This window comes from Lithobates pipiens, unplaced genomic scaffold (assembly GCF_037356315.1).
Source record: "Lithobates pipiens isolate NorthernLeopardFrog02 unplaced genomic scaffold, aLitPip1_a1.2 Scaffold_35, whole genome shotgun sequence".
In the NCBI taxonomy this organism is placed as follows: domain Eukaryota; kingdom Metazoa; phylum Chordata; class Amphibia; order Anura; family Ranidae; genus Lithobates; species Lithobates pipiens.
Window position 1 is genome coordinate 11,544,517 of NW_027507811.1, and position 15,286 is coordinate 11,559,802.

General features: G+C 45.9%; 1 protein-coding gene across 1 annotated transcript in view; it reads left to right on the forward strand.

The window, feature by feature from the left end:
* LOC143955487 (uncharacterized) overlaps positions 1-15,286 on the forward strand; it is a 118,365-nt gene that overhangs the window by 37,784 nt on the left and 65,295 nt on the right. The window contains 3 exon segments of the mRNA XM_077465526.1: positions 1,790-1,993; positions 2,117-2,258; positions 3,761-5,681. Of these exon segments, the coding sequence (XP_077321652.1) occupies positions 1,790-1,993; positions 2,117-2,258; positions 3,761-5,681 (2,267 nt within the window).

Sequence of the window (15,286 nt, forward strand, 5' to 3'; positions counted from 1 at the left end):
AAAAAATATTGGTTTGATTTATAAAATAATCTCAGAGGGGGATGAACTGGATGAACCGGCATTCTTTAAAAAGTGGGAAAAAGAATTGGGGGTACAATGTAACACTCAAAACAGAAAGAAAATACTAACATTAATTCACTATGCGGGGGGAGGGAGTAAACTGATAGAAACAAATTACAAATGTATAGCAAGATGGTATACCACCCCTGACAAATTAAGTAGGTTCAGAAATGACCAATCGCCGGAGTGCTGGCGAGGATGTAAGTCTATCGGGAGTATGGGCCATATATGGTGGGATTGTTTTAAAATCAAAGAATACTGGAAGAAGATAATTGAATTAATAAAGGTGGTAACGGGAAAAGTGGTCAGAGAGGACCCATGGATGGTGTTATTCCATGGGACAGAGGAGACAATAAACCAATACAAAGCATCATTAGTCCCTATATTACTTGATACTGCAAAAAATCTTATCCCGAGAAAATGGCGAGAGAAAGAAAGTCCCAAAATCCAGGATTGGATTCGTCGGGTAACCGAAATACAACATATGGAAAGTGGGGAGGGCGGAGATGAGGAACCAGCCATAAAGGAGGAGAGGGACAGGAAATGGGATCTCTGGGAAAAATGTAAAAAATCATGGCGATACGTGGAGGAAATAACGCAGGAATAACAACGGGAAAGGAAAGGTGGAAGTGAGGTCTAAAGCAGAACCCTGAGGGAAAGTAACCAGGAACAGAGAGGGGGGAGGGTGGGGATAGATGAGAGTATAAAGGGACAAAGAGAAGAGGAAGCCCGAACGAGAGCAGACATTTGATGTATTGCTGTAGGATATGGGTTGCTTCCTCCTTCTCTTTTACCCATAATGAATTTGAAAATGAGAGGGATTGGGGGGAGAGGGGAAAATAAAGTGAAGAAATAGGGCGAAGGATGATAAGGGATAAATCTAAAGGGATAGTACAGGATAACTTGGCGGCATTTTTTTTTTGTATAAAAGAATAAAGTCTTTGAATGATAAGGTTTACTAAAAAGACGAGCTACAATGATGTGATGTTAAGACGAGGAAAACTAAAATGAACGCTAAGTTGATTGGCGCCTCGCAGATAAATTCGCTGAAGTAGCTCAAAAAAAAAAAAAAAAAAAAAAAAAAAAAAAAAAAGAACGTTCCCCCAGTTACGGGGCCGGAACATTGTCTTCATTTTGTTGGTGTGTCACCTTTCCCACCAATCACCTTCTCACCTCATCAGTCTATACTAACGGACTATATGACTTTTATTAGTAGTGGGAGATGGGAATATGTATGTTTTTATTTTAGAAGATTCAAATAGGAAGAAAGAGGGAAAATTTTATTTGTAGAAAGAATGTCCTGAAAACAAATTTTTCCATATTGATCCAAGTCTCAGATATTCATTCACACCATCCCCCACCATGATCAGGTAGATGGGTAACAATCACCGATAGGATTTATACACAAACATGTTTGTTACAACAAATGTTTTATTATATATTCAGAGTGGAAACATCGGGGATGATAATATTGTTGTTAAAGAAGAGTAAAAAGAGGAGGATGAGGAGTATGGAGTGATGAAGCAGCTTTCTGAAGGACATCATGATGGAGCAATCAAGTAACAGAAACCCACCAGAGAGATGTCCCCGTCCTCTGTATTCCCGGGATTCCACACAGGAAGATCTCCCCATCCCCCACCATCATCAGGTAGATGAGGAACAATCACTGGTAGTTATACATTATGCACAAGCATGTGTGTTACAATAAATGTTTTATAATATATTGCAGATTGGAAACCTCGGGGATGATATTTTTATCAAAGAAGAGTTTAAAGAGGAGGATGAGGAGTATGGGGTTATGGAGGAGTTTTCAGAAGGACACAAGGATATTATGGAGCTGCCTAATACCAGAAACCCACCAGAGAGATGTCCCCGTCCTCTGTATTCCCGGGATTCCACACAGGAAGATCACACCATCCCCCACTGTTACAAGGTTGGTGGGACGGAGAATCTAGAACATACACTTACAGAGACAATGTGTGGATTTTTTATGTGATGTCACAATATTAAAGCTCTTATCTTACAGATGATTTTCTCTCTCATTTTCTTGGTTTAGGGTGAAGATCCAATCGATATAGAAGTTGAAGTTAAAGTAGAAGAAGAAGAGAGGTATGTGAGGGATGATCAGCAGTCTATGGAGGAGGATGGAATAACGGGGACATTTATAGAGGAGGACACTCCTACAGAGATCAGCACAGGTGGGTCATTAACACTAAATCCATTCCTCCACCCATACTGCTCACTGATTGGTCCAGAGTAGGGCGGGGGCTGGGTGATATCAGCCTGTAATCCCCTGGTCACTTTCCTGAGCTGTGTTCCCCGTCCTGTATTCCTGGATTTCTCTCCGATAATCTTCCTTCTCTGTGCTGCCGACACAATTTATGGATCTAGACTGGATTTATGGAGATTCTGGGGATCAGCAAAATGTTGACTCTCACTATAGGCATTGCTCAACCTAGGCACCGGTGGTATGTGTCTTGGGTCTTCTGCCCCATGCCAGGGTATAGCAGGATCTCTATCTTTGCAGTTCTTCTGGGGTCACTTGCTCTGTTTTCTTTCCTTGCTGTTCCCGGGTGGAGGGATATGGCTGTATAGTCTCAGACCCAAGTCACTGAGTGCAGTCTCAGGAGATGGGAGGAGCGGTGTGGGACCTCTGCAACTTGTCTCATGTAAACATTTCATCTTCCACTGATTACTGAATACCAATATTATGAATCCTGACTCTTACATTATATGATTTATATTACATACTCCTGACCCCTGCACTATATATTCTATGTTGTGCAGAAGCGAAAGCATACATGAGTAGCTCCCGCATATCAAAACGATATTCAAACCACACACATGAGGCATCGCTGCGATCGGTAGAGCGAGAGCAATAATTCTAGCCCTAGACCTCCTCTGTAACTCAAGAAACTGTAGAATTTTTTAAACATTGCCTATAGAGATTTTTAAGGGTAAAAGTTTGCTGACATGTTGGGTATCAATTTACTCGGCGTAACATTATCTTTCGCAATATAAAAAAACATTGGGCTAAAAAGTGTGCTTGTAAGACTGCCGTGCAAATACAGTGTGGCAGAAAGTATTGCAACGACTGCCATTTTATTCTACAGGGTGTTAAAAAAAAAATTATAATGTTTGGGAGTTCTAAGTAATTTTCTAGCAAAAAAAAAAAATGTTTTTAACTTGTAAACAACACATCTAAAAAAAGAGGCCTGGTCCTTAAGTGGTTAAACAGAAAGTGATAATGAGGGAGGAGTCAATAACCCAATGATGGGGGTCTTCAGGATCAGTCCAGTCTTCATCTTGGTTGTTCTCCCCCCATCCTCACTCTCTGACCTCTGGTGGGGCTCAGCCCCGCTGTTATTCATGACTAAATCATGGACTAAATAAGGAAGTTCAGGAATTCTTGTGTTGGGAAGATGGCAATGAGTGATAGAGGGGGAGGGGACACTCGTCCTATAATCCCCTCATCACTGTCACTCCTATAGAAGACAGTTCTCGTTGTTTCCTCCCTCTCTGACTAAGGTCCATGAATAAAGAAATGATCTGGTAGGAGATCAGAGGACCCATTTACTAGTTACCTTGAGGGGGGAATTGTAAGATCCTCAGAGACAAAGCTGCCTGATGTGGGCGGAGTCCTGGTTTAGGGGAACCAATCAGCTGATGTCTAGTAATAATCTTTGTATTTCTATTTTAGTAGATGGACGGGAGATGAGGAAAACCTCAGAGAATTGTCTCACTTTGTCTCCAGACTGTAAAGTAGAAGATGAGGACATCACACAGTATAGTCCAGGAGAAAACCCGACTACCTCAAATGTCCATCCGGCACCACACAGTGTAGATGGACCATCGTATTCCTCTTATCCTGAGGAACCTCAGACTGTGCGGGACGGTGCCGGACCATCGTATTCCTCTTATCCCGAGGAACCTCAGACTGTGCGGGACGGTGCCGGACCATCGTATTCCTCTTATCCCGAGGAACCTCAGACTGTGCGGGACGGTGCCGGACCATCGTATTCCTCTTATCCCGAGGAACCTCAGACTGTGCGGGACGGTGCCGGACCATCGTATTCCTCTTATCCCGAGGAACCTCAGACTGTGCGGGACGGTGCCGGACCATCGTATTCCTCTTATCCTGAGGAACCTCACACTGTGCGGGATGGTGCTGGACCATCGTATTCCTCTTATCCCGAGGAACCTCAGACTGTGCGGGACGGTGCCAGACCATCATATTCCTCTTATCCCGAGGAACCTCAGACTGTGCGGGACGGTGCCGGACCATCGTATTCCTCTTATCCTGAGGAACCTCAGACTGTGCGGGACGGTGCCGTCCTTCCACCAGTTAAGAGGTTTTCCTGTACTGAGTGTGGGAAATGTTTAAATTCTAAGAATAGTCTTAATATGCATAAAAAATTTCATACAGGTGAGAAGCCACATTCCTGTCCAGTGTGCGGGAAAAGTTTTGTACAAAAATCAGATCTTGTCTTACATCAGAGATCTCACACAGGGGAAAAGCCGTATTCTTGTCCTGAGTGTGGGAAATGTTTTTCGGTTAAGTCATGCCTTCTCAGACATCAGATGTTGCATACGGGTGAGAAGCCATATTCCTGTCCTGAGTGTGGGAAATGTTTTTCAAGTAAGTCAACTCTTGATACACATCAGAGGTTGCACACAGGTGAGAGGCCACATTCCTGTCCAGAGTGTGGGAAAAGTTTTGTACAAAAATCAGATTTTGTCATACATCAGAGATCTCACACAGGTGAGAAGCCGTATTCCTGTCCTGAGTGCGGGAAATATTTTTCAGTTAAGTCGCATCTTGATAGGCATCAGAGGTTGCACACAGGTGAGAAGCCATATTCTTGTCCTGAGTGCGGGAAATGTTTTTCAGATAAGTTCAGTCTTTCCTATCATCAGAAATTACACACGGGTGAGAAGCCGTATTCCTGTCCTGAGTGCGGGAAATGTTTTTCAGTTAAGTCGCATCTTGATACACATCAGAGATTGCACACAGGTGAGAAGCCGTATTCCTGTTCTGAGTGCGGGAAATGTTTTGTACAGAAATCAGAACTTCTCAGACATCAGAGGTCTCACACAGGTGAGAAGCCGTACTACTGTCCTGAGTGCGGGAATTTTTTTTCAGATAAGTCGTGTCTTCTCAGACATCAGATGTCGCACACGGGTGAGAAGCCGTATTCCTGTCCTGAGTGCGGGAAATGTTTTTCAAGAAAGTCAAATCTCGATACACATCAAAGGTTGCACACGGGGGAGAAGCCACATTCCTGTCCAGAGTGTGGGAAAAGTTTTGTACAAAAATCAGATCTTATCATACATCAGAGATCTCACACAGGGAAAAAGCCGTATTCCTGTCATGAGTGTGGGAAATGTTTTTCGGTTAAGTCCCGTCTTCTCAGACATCAGATGTTGCACACGGGTGAGAAGCCGTATTCCTGTCCTGAGTGCGGGAAATGTTTTTCAAGTAAGTCAAATCTTGACACACATCAGAGGTCTCACACGGGTGAGAAGCCATATGCTTGTTCTGAGTGCAGGAAATGTTTTTCAGATAAGTCCAGTCTTTACAAACATCAGAGATCTCATGCAGAGGGAAAAACAGCAATCCTGTCCTGAGTGTGGGAAATGTTTTTCAGACAAGTCCACTCAAAAGAGACATCAGAGGTCGCACACGGGTGAGAAGCCGTATTCATACCCTGAGTGGGGGAAATAGTTTTCGCAGAAGTCCAATCTTGACAGACATCAGAGATCACACACGGTGGAGAAGCTGTATTCTTGTTCTGAGTGCGGGAATGTTTTTCAGTTAAGTCCAGTCTTTCCAATCATCAGAGATCTCACACGGGGGGAGAAGTCATATTCCTGTCCTGAGTGAGGGAATTGTTCCTCACGGAAGTCCTGTCTTCCTGTACATCAGGGGTCCCACACAACCCTTGAGGTGTATTAGTGAGTGCGGGAAATGTCTTGTATATGAATGTTGCTGGACATGTGGGGAAGAAGCACACCCTGATATACACCTCAGATATACTCCATGGCTGATCTTCATCATGGAAGAAACAGTTGATAAAGAGATCAGAGATCACCAAAGACATGGATGAAGTGTTGTACCGTGTCGGCCATTGATAGCAGGAGAAAAATAAAAATGGAGTCCTTACCTCTCATTGGTACATTTTGTGGTGGAAACTTTTTTTTTCTATTGATTGAACTAGATGGACTTGTGTATTTTTTTTCAACCAGACTATCTATATGTAATAAACATTTACAGGTCTAGGTTAACCACCTCAATACAGTGCACTTACACCACCTTCCTGACCAGACCAATTTTCAGCTTTCAGCGCTCTCACAGTTTGAATGACAATTACTCAGTCATGCAACACTGTATCCATATGAAACTTGCGTCCTTTTTTCCACAAAAATAGAGCTTTCTTTTAGTGGTATTTAATCACTAGTGGGTTTTTTATTTTTTATGCTATAAATAAAATAAAACGTAAATTTTGTGAAAAAAATGCCCTTTTCTTTGTTTCTGTCATAAATTTTTGCTAATTAGTAATTTTTCTTCACACATTTTGACCAAAATTTATACTGCTACATATCTTTGGTAAAAATAACCCACATTAGTGGATATTATTTGGTCGTCTTTGTGAAAGTTATAGAGTCTACAAACTATGGTGCCAATCACTGAAAATTGATCACATCTGATCAGGCCTTCAGTACATCTGGTGAATCTCATTTCTTGAGACACTAACAAGTCAGGAAAGTACAAATACCCCCCAAATGACCCCTTTTTAGAAAGTAGACATTCCAAGGTATTAAGTAAGTAGCATAGTGAGTTTTTTTAAGTTGTCATTTTTTCCCACAATTCTTTGCAAAATTAAGATTTTATTTATTTATTTAGTTTACAAAATTGTCATATTATCAGGTTATTTCTCACACACAGCATAAGCATACAACAAACTACACCCCAAAATACATTCTGCTACTCTTCCCGAGTATGGCGATACCACATGTGTGAGACTTTTACACAGCCTGGCCACATACAGAGGCCCAACATTGAAGTAGTACCTTCAGACGTTCTACGAGCAAAAATGACACATCTCATTTCTCAACCACCTATTACACTTTTTGAAGGCCCTGGAGTACCAGGACAATGGAATTTCCCATAAAATGACCCCATTTTGGAAAGCAAACACCCCAACGTATAATCTGTGAGGCATAATGAGTCTTTTGAACGGTTCATTTTTTTCCAGAAGTTTTTGGAAAATGTGGAAAAAAAATGAAAACGCATTTTTTTTTTACACAAAGTTGTCAATTTATAAGATATTTCTAACACATAGCATGTATATAGCAAAAATGACACCCTAAAACACATTCTGTACTCCTCCCGAGTATGGCGATACCTCATGTGTCGGACTTTTACACAGCCTGGTTACATGGAGAGGCCGAACATTGAAGTAGTACCTTCAGGCGTTCTAGGAGCATAAATGACACATCTCATTTCATTCCTACCCATCACACTTTTGAAGGTCCTGGAGCACCAGGACAATGGAAGTACCCACAAAATGACCCCATTTTGGAAAGCAAACACCCCAACATATATTCTATGAGGCATGGGCTTTAAATTGGTACTCTGATGGGCTGCAGATAGGTATTCTGGTACTCTGATGGCCTGGTGACAGGTACTTGAGTACTCTGATGGCCTGGTGACAGGTTCTCTGATGGCCTGGTGACTGGTATTTGGGTACTCTGAAGGGCGGTGATAGGTACTCAGATGGACTGTAACAGGTACTCGGGTACTTTGATGGGCTGTGACAGGTACTCGGGTACTCTGATGGACTGTGAGTTACAGGTACTATGAGGGGTGGTGACAGGTCCTCTTTATGGGGGGGGAATCAGTGTGATTGGTATACACTGTAAGCGGTAACGAGATGTTACCGCAATCTCCTCCTCACACACAATCGGTGTGTGAGGAGGAGAACCCGGTAACATCTCGTTACCGTGGTTTGTTTAGATCTTAGTGAACGACTGTGAAAGGATCACAGCCGATCACATGGGTAAACAGCCGGCCAATGGCTGTTTACCAGCGTTGGTGACGAGCAGTGTTCCCAGGGAACACGCCGCCACCGACGTGCACACGCAGCTCGCTCGCGATCGCGCGCATGCACCGTGCACAGTGGGGGTGTGACCATCTGTGATCGGGCGTGATGTCACGTGGTAAACAGCCATAACCAATGGCTGTTCACCCCCTTCGGTGGCGAGCGGTGTCTCCGTGACATGCCGCAACCGAAGAAACAGGGATGTGCGCGCGCGATCGCGCGCATTCCCTGTTTATACGGGAGGCCGTCATATGACGGCCTCCCGCCACAATAGGGCTGCCGCCTGGCTGTCATTTGACGGCCGGCGGTCGGGAAGTAGTTAAAAAAAAAATTTTGGCCAAGTGTGACGAGCATTTGCCGTACTATGACAAATTCTGGTCGTATTTTATTTCATAAAGTGATTTCCTATGATCATTGGCTCCATCTAGTGGCCATAATGTGGAATTTTTAGGTAGTTCAGGAGAGATACCTCATTATGGCCACTAGATGGGGCTGACAGTCATAGGAAATCACTTTGTTATCTCCTTCACACCTAAGGGTAAAACAAATGTTAATGCCTAAGCACAGTTATGCAACTTTGACATGTGTTAGTAAATCCGTACATATCAGCACAACTGCTTTGTGCCTCCAGGTGGATTATACCGCGTTTGTTTCAGGACAAATCAGGCTTTCATTTGGTGGTAAATGGTGATTGATGCCTCCTGATTTATTTATTTTTATTATCAAAGGAGAACTGTCCCAAAATAGTAAAAGAAAAAACAAAAAAACACTTTTTTGAGATGTAGCTGTATATTTCTCATTACAACCATACGGCAGGCAGAGACAGGAAGTGACTTGAAGTTGTCATCACCCCCCCACCCCCCTGAAGAGGCTGAGTTGCCACCAGCATCGCTGAGGTGAGAGACCCTGACACCCACATCCCACCCCCCCATATACCCCACCCACCCAGTAAACTCAAAATAGGAAATAGCCCTCAACACTGTCTGGCTGTCAGGTTCTGAGCTGGCCATGCTGGGAACTGGGCATGGCCTGTGGGTCCTGCTGGGAGCTGGCATGTGGGTCCTGCTAGCCGCTGGTTCAATGGGCCACTTGACTGGACTTGCCCCCCTCCCCCCCCAGGCCTAAGGCTGCCAGCCCTCCCCTGCTACGGACTAAGACTGGGATGCTATTAAAGTTCATGTGTGTGTAAAGGCAGGCGTCCCAATACTTTTGGCAATGTAGGGTGTAGCGCTATTCTTTTCACACTCTGCGGCTCCTGAGATATGACGGTGCCTCCTGTAGAGTATTTAGGAGCAGATTCTTCATAATCTGTGTGATCAGGGCAGGATCTCTAACATGCGCAGTGCCTCCACTCAATTGGGGCTTGTGAATAGCAAGTGAAATCCCAACTGAGAAATGTATCTCCACATAGACGGTAATCCACACAGCTTTGTATTTGAAAGTCCATGTATTGAAGAAATAACATTCAGTGAACCGTCCAACATAAGGTATTTTCCAGACAGGAACATGAAATCATTAACAGTCTCTATGTATATCCCAGTGAGGAGGAACTGCAGCACTTACACATTCTGTTCTCTCTCAGCAAGAATCCACTGTTCTCTTTCTGCTACATGTCTCTCTCTCCACTCACTTACCTCATCCTTGGTGAGAGAGAGGGAGCATAGCGGCCATATTGAAAAGGGGGCAAACAAACACTTTTTGGCAAATGGGCAAAGAAATTATCACATCACTACAAGTGTATTAGGGTATAGAGAACACACACACAGCACAAGGCCCTGCTCGCGCTACGAGACGTTTCTCTGGGCTGCAGCTCCTCTGATCTCCACAAGGTGGTGATCTTCTCACTTCTACCTAGACAGGAAGTCACTATGACCTAGACAGGAAGTGATGTCACATACAGACAGGAAGTTCCGGGTGAGAAGGGAGTTGGAAGGGAGTAGAGAGGAGATATTGTTGAGCCTGGCAACAGAGGAGGTAATAAGATATTATTTTTATTATACAGGATTTGTATAGTGCAGACAGTTTACACAGCGCTTTACAACATGAGGGCAGACAGTACAGTTACAATACAATTCATTACAGGAGGAATCGGAAGGCTCGTTTGAGCTTACAATCTAAGAATATTATATATATATTTCTCTCCCCCTTGTTGGGAGTGGAGGTGACCCCCATATATAAGGATATACAGTACATACACAGCACAAGGCCGTGTTCGTACTTCGAGACACTGCATTTCCTCTGAGCTACACAAGGTGGTGATCTCAATTATAACTAGACAGGAAGTGATGTCAGGTACAGACAGGAAGTTCCGGGTAAGAGGTGAGTCTGGAGGAAGTAGAGAGGAAACATTGCTGGAAATGGCAGAAAAGGAGGTAATAAGATCTTATTTCGCTTTCGTTCACTGACTGACACAGCTCAATTAATCTTGACCATAGGTTGTTACGCCACCTTCAGGAGAGGACTAGGCAGAACATGTTATACATGTGAAAAAACAGAACTTTATGTCCCTCCAGTAACATCCCCTCAGCCTGCTTCCTGCAGCTCATACCTGGATGGGGGGCTGCGCTGGGTGACTGTGTTCCTGGGTGTCTGGAGGTCTGCATATGCTGACCGCCATAGTTCTGTTCTGCCCCCATTTTCACTGTCTTCTCCCTCTGTACAGTTGTTTGTCGGCCATGTTTGGTGTGCCTCAGTGGAAAGCATGGTCAGGAGCCATTTTGCTGTAGTTTGGTGGCCATTTTCCCTGTGATTATGTCCCTTATACTGGGCAGCTGGTGGCCATTTTGTTGTTGCCCAGCGTTGTGTTTATACTCATCGCTGATCCCTGCTGCTCAGAACAGCATGGTTTCTCACTCAGGACATCTGGTGCACCTGTCCTAAGTCACCAAGGGTTTCAGACCGGGTGGGTCAGCATGGCTTCAGAAACTGATGTTTCTTCCCCCGAACTCCCTGCAATTGCAACCGGCTCATCTACAAACAGTGCAGTGCCTTTGGATGCTTTGTTGGCGGTCCTGAAAATGTTCGTTGCCAGGGTGGAGGCGGTTTGCGGGCGCAAGGTGGTAGAAAGCAACCCCTGCCCCCCCCTCCTTCGGGGAGAGCTTTGACGCAGACTCGGGCCCCGCTGAGACTGGCAGCCCCTGCTCTGTTGCTTCAGATGACGCTAACCAGGACCGATCAGACAGTGAGGAGGAGTCCCCGTCCGGGTCCACGCAAGAAAAGCGCTAGTTGGAGCACTTATCACAGCTGTGCATGATACCCTGAAGATTCAGGATACGCCAGTTCCTTCTGCCAAAGTAGCGGTCCCTTTTGGGTCCCGTAAGCCAGCCCGTGCACCTTCAGTGTTTCCGTATCTGACTTATTTCGATAATTTCATATACAAGGAATAGGGGCGACCGCAACAGACCTTTTCGGTCCCAAAAAGCATGGCGGTGCGTTACCCCTTTGGGGAAAGCCTTCTTAAATAATGGTTGACTCCTCCGGTCGTGGACCCCAACCACGATCCCGGTAGAGGGGACTCCTGTGTTTAAGGACCCCACGGGCAGGAAGGCCGAGGCAGTGGCCCGTTCCTTGTTTACGGTTGGGGGGGATCAGCAATACAATCAGTACTGGCCACAGCACTTGTGTCACAGACACTTACTGAATGGGCAAAACTTTTGCACCGCGAATTGGAGAAGCAGCAGGCTACTCCCGTCTGCGTTGAACTAGCAGACCAGTTAGTGCAAGGCCTTAAGTACATTTGTGACGTGGCTCTGGATACGCTTCCCCTGCTATCCAGGGCTTCAGTGTCAGCAGTGGTGCTGAGGCGCCTGATTTGGCTCAAATGCTGGTCGGTGGACCAGGCATCTAAAAAAGCCTTGACAGATCTACCCTTCCTGGGTGAGCGGCTCTAGGAGCCTCGTTGGATGACATTTTTAAGAATGTCACAGGTGAGAAGAGTACCTTGCTCCCACAGGCCAGGAAGACTAAGGAGCCATGCCGCAGGCAAGGACCCTAATTTTCCGCTCAAAAGAGGCTTTTTCGTCTGTCCGGGACTTCGGCTAAATTCTCTCAGTCCGACAGGACAACCTCTGACGGACGAAAGTGTCCCGGAACCGACAGCCTGTGAGCAAAAGGGCTACCGCATGAAGGTTTACTCATACGGGTGGGGGGTCGCCTTCGGGAGTTTGCAGCCCAGTGGGCATCTTGGCTATCCGACCAATGGGTCTGCAAACTGATTTCCTCCGGCTACAAGATAGAGTTCCTCTCTTGGTCACCAGATTCTTCCATTCCAGCATACCCTTACTCCAGGCTCACTGGGAGGCCCTATTGGGGGCAGTATGGGACTTGCTAAGCCGCAGGGTGATAGTGCCTATTCCGGGCTTGGAAAGGTTCCAGGGGTTCTACTCCAATCTGTTAGTAGTCCCCAATAAGGAAGGGTTACGTCCAATCTTGTACCTAAAAGCCTCAATTGCTTTGTTGAAGTACAGAGGTTCAGAATGGAATCGCTCAGTAGTCGCTGCGCTCCATCAAGGGGACTCCCTGGCGTCTTTGGACATCCAGGATGCATACCTGCACATACCCATATGCCTCAGGCATCAGAGGGTTCTGCGATTTGCAGTCGGGGAAGCCCACTACCAGTTTGTGGCTCTCCCCTTTTGGTTTGACATCAGCACCTTGAGTCTTTACCAAGGTATTGGCTCCAATTTTGGCGTTGTTGCAACAACACGGGATCGCAATCGTAGGTTACCTAGACGATCTCCTCCTGAGAGCAGCTTCCGCCTCAGAATTAAAGGAAGATGTGGCAATCACCATGCAAACCCTGCAGGAATTTGGGTGGCCGTTGAACCTAAAAATGTCGGTGCTCATACCAACTCAGCGCTTGGAGTACCTAGGCTTACTGTTGGACTCCATGGAAGCAGTTTTTCTCCCTTCAGACAAGCTTCAGAGCCACGGTAAAACTATTGATGAACCGCAGGTGGTCGTCGCTGCGCTTCTGCATGCGAGTTCTGGGCCTCATGGTGGCCTCCTTTGAGGCGGTACCGTCCGCCCAGTTTCACACCAGAGTCTTGCAGAAGGAGATGTTGACAAAAAGGCACAAATCTCTGTTATCCCTGGATCGGCAGATTCGGGTGAGCCAGTCAGTCAGGGACTCCCTGCTCTGGTGGCTGAGGTCCCCGGCACTTCGGTACGGGAAGTCGTTCCTACCTCTACATTGGACCGTGATCACAGCAGATGCCAGCCGGACCGGCTGGGGTGGAGTACTGGGAGTACAGTTGACCCAGGGCCTCTGGTCGGGGGAGGAAGCCAAGTTGCCGATCAATGTGCTTGAACTCCATGCAATCTGTGTCGATGAGACTATAAGGGCGTCCCATCAGGATCCAGTCAAACAGCGCCACGGCAGTGGCATATGCCAACCATCAAGGAGGAACAAGAAGCTTGACTGCAGCACGGGAGATCGCTCACATCCTTCAGTGGACAGAGCGACATGTACCGGCCTTGTCAGCCATTTACATCCGGGGAGTAGAAAACCGGCAGGCGGACTACTTAAGTCACCAGATGCTGGACCCAGGAGAATGGGCGTTGCATCCAGAGGTGTTCAGGCTCCTGTGCCTGCGGTGGGGCACACCTGATGTGATTTTTAGCAGGGGTTCCCCGAGACTGGAGAACTATTTCAAGGTTTCCTCTGTGTTGAGAAAAGCTGCTCTAAACAAACAACACTGACAATAAATAGACAAGACAATGACCATCCTGGCCATACATGACCTACAGAGGGCAATTATTACACCACACAGGCGGATTTACCCCTTCAGGATCAGAACGTTTCCCCAGTTACAGGGCCGGAATATTGTCTTCATTTTGTTGGAGTGTCACCTTTCCCACCAATCACCTTCTCACCTCATCAGTCTATACTAACGGATTATATGACTTTTATTAGTAGTGGGGGGGATTGGAATATGTATGTCTTTATTTTAGAAGATTCAAATAGGAAGAAAGAGGGAAAATTTAATTTGTAGAAAGAATGTCCTGAAAACAAATTTTTCCATATTGATCCAAGTCTCGGATATTCATTCACACCATTTCTCACCATGATCAGGTAGATGGGTAACAATCACCGATAGGATTTATACACAAACATGTTTGTTACAATTAATGTTTTATTATATATTCAGTGTGGAAACATCGGGGATGATAATAATGTTGTTAAAGAAGAGTAAAAAGAGGAGAATGGTGTGATAAAGCTGCTTTCTGAAGGACACAAGGACATCATGATGGAGCAATCAAGTAACAGAAACCCACCAGAGAGATGTCCCCGTCCTCTGTATTCCCGGGATTCCACACAGGAAGGTCTCACCATCCCATGTGAAATATGACCGTTTCAAGTTGAGCTCCAATTGAACCAACTTTTGAACTTTGAACTCCCATTACTGGGAAACCTTCCATACTGGTGTACCATTGAGTTGCGGGTGGACCCCCCACCTCGGCACCCCCCCCCTGAGGGGGGGGGTGCCGAGTGGGGGGGTCATGCCAGACAGATCTCTGGCCAGCTAGAAGCAAAATGTGATCAAAGTGACTGACATTGAGCTCCTGTTTCTGGGGAACCACATGGTGAAAACCAGCCAAAACTTTGCACACTTGCAGGGGAGACACTTTAGCACCTATGGTGCAAATTTGGAGCCCCAATAACCTAAGGCCGACCTGTACTGACTTCCCAAAAACGGTACCCCAGGACATCAAATTTTAGCATTGGTTCCTATGTGAAAACTGGCCATGTTTGGGACCCGATTGCTCCCCCGTTTTAGGTCCTATGGGCCCCAAACTTTGCATGCATACTCCCAAGACCCTCGACTCCATGGAGCCGAAAAAAGTGAATCAATACCATCTATGGTTCAGGAAATATGACCGTTTCAAGTTGAGCTCCAATTGAACCAACTTTTGAACTTTGAACTCCCATTACAGGGAAACCTTCTATACTGGTGTACCATGGATTTGCGGGTGGACCCCCCACTTCGGCACCCCCCCCCTGAGGGGGGGGTGCCGAGGTGGGGGGGTCATGCCAGACAGATCTCTGGCCAGCTAGAAGCAAAATGTAATCAAAGTGACTGACTTTGAGCTCCTGTTTCTGGGGAACCACGTGGTGAAAACCA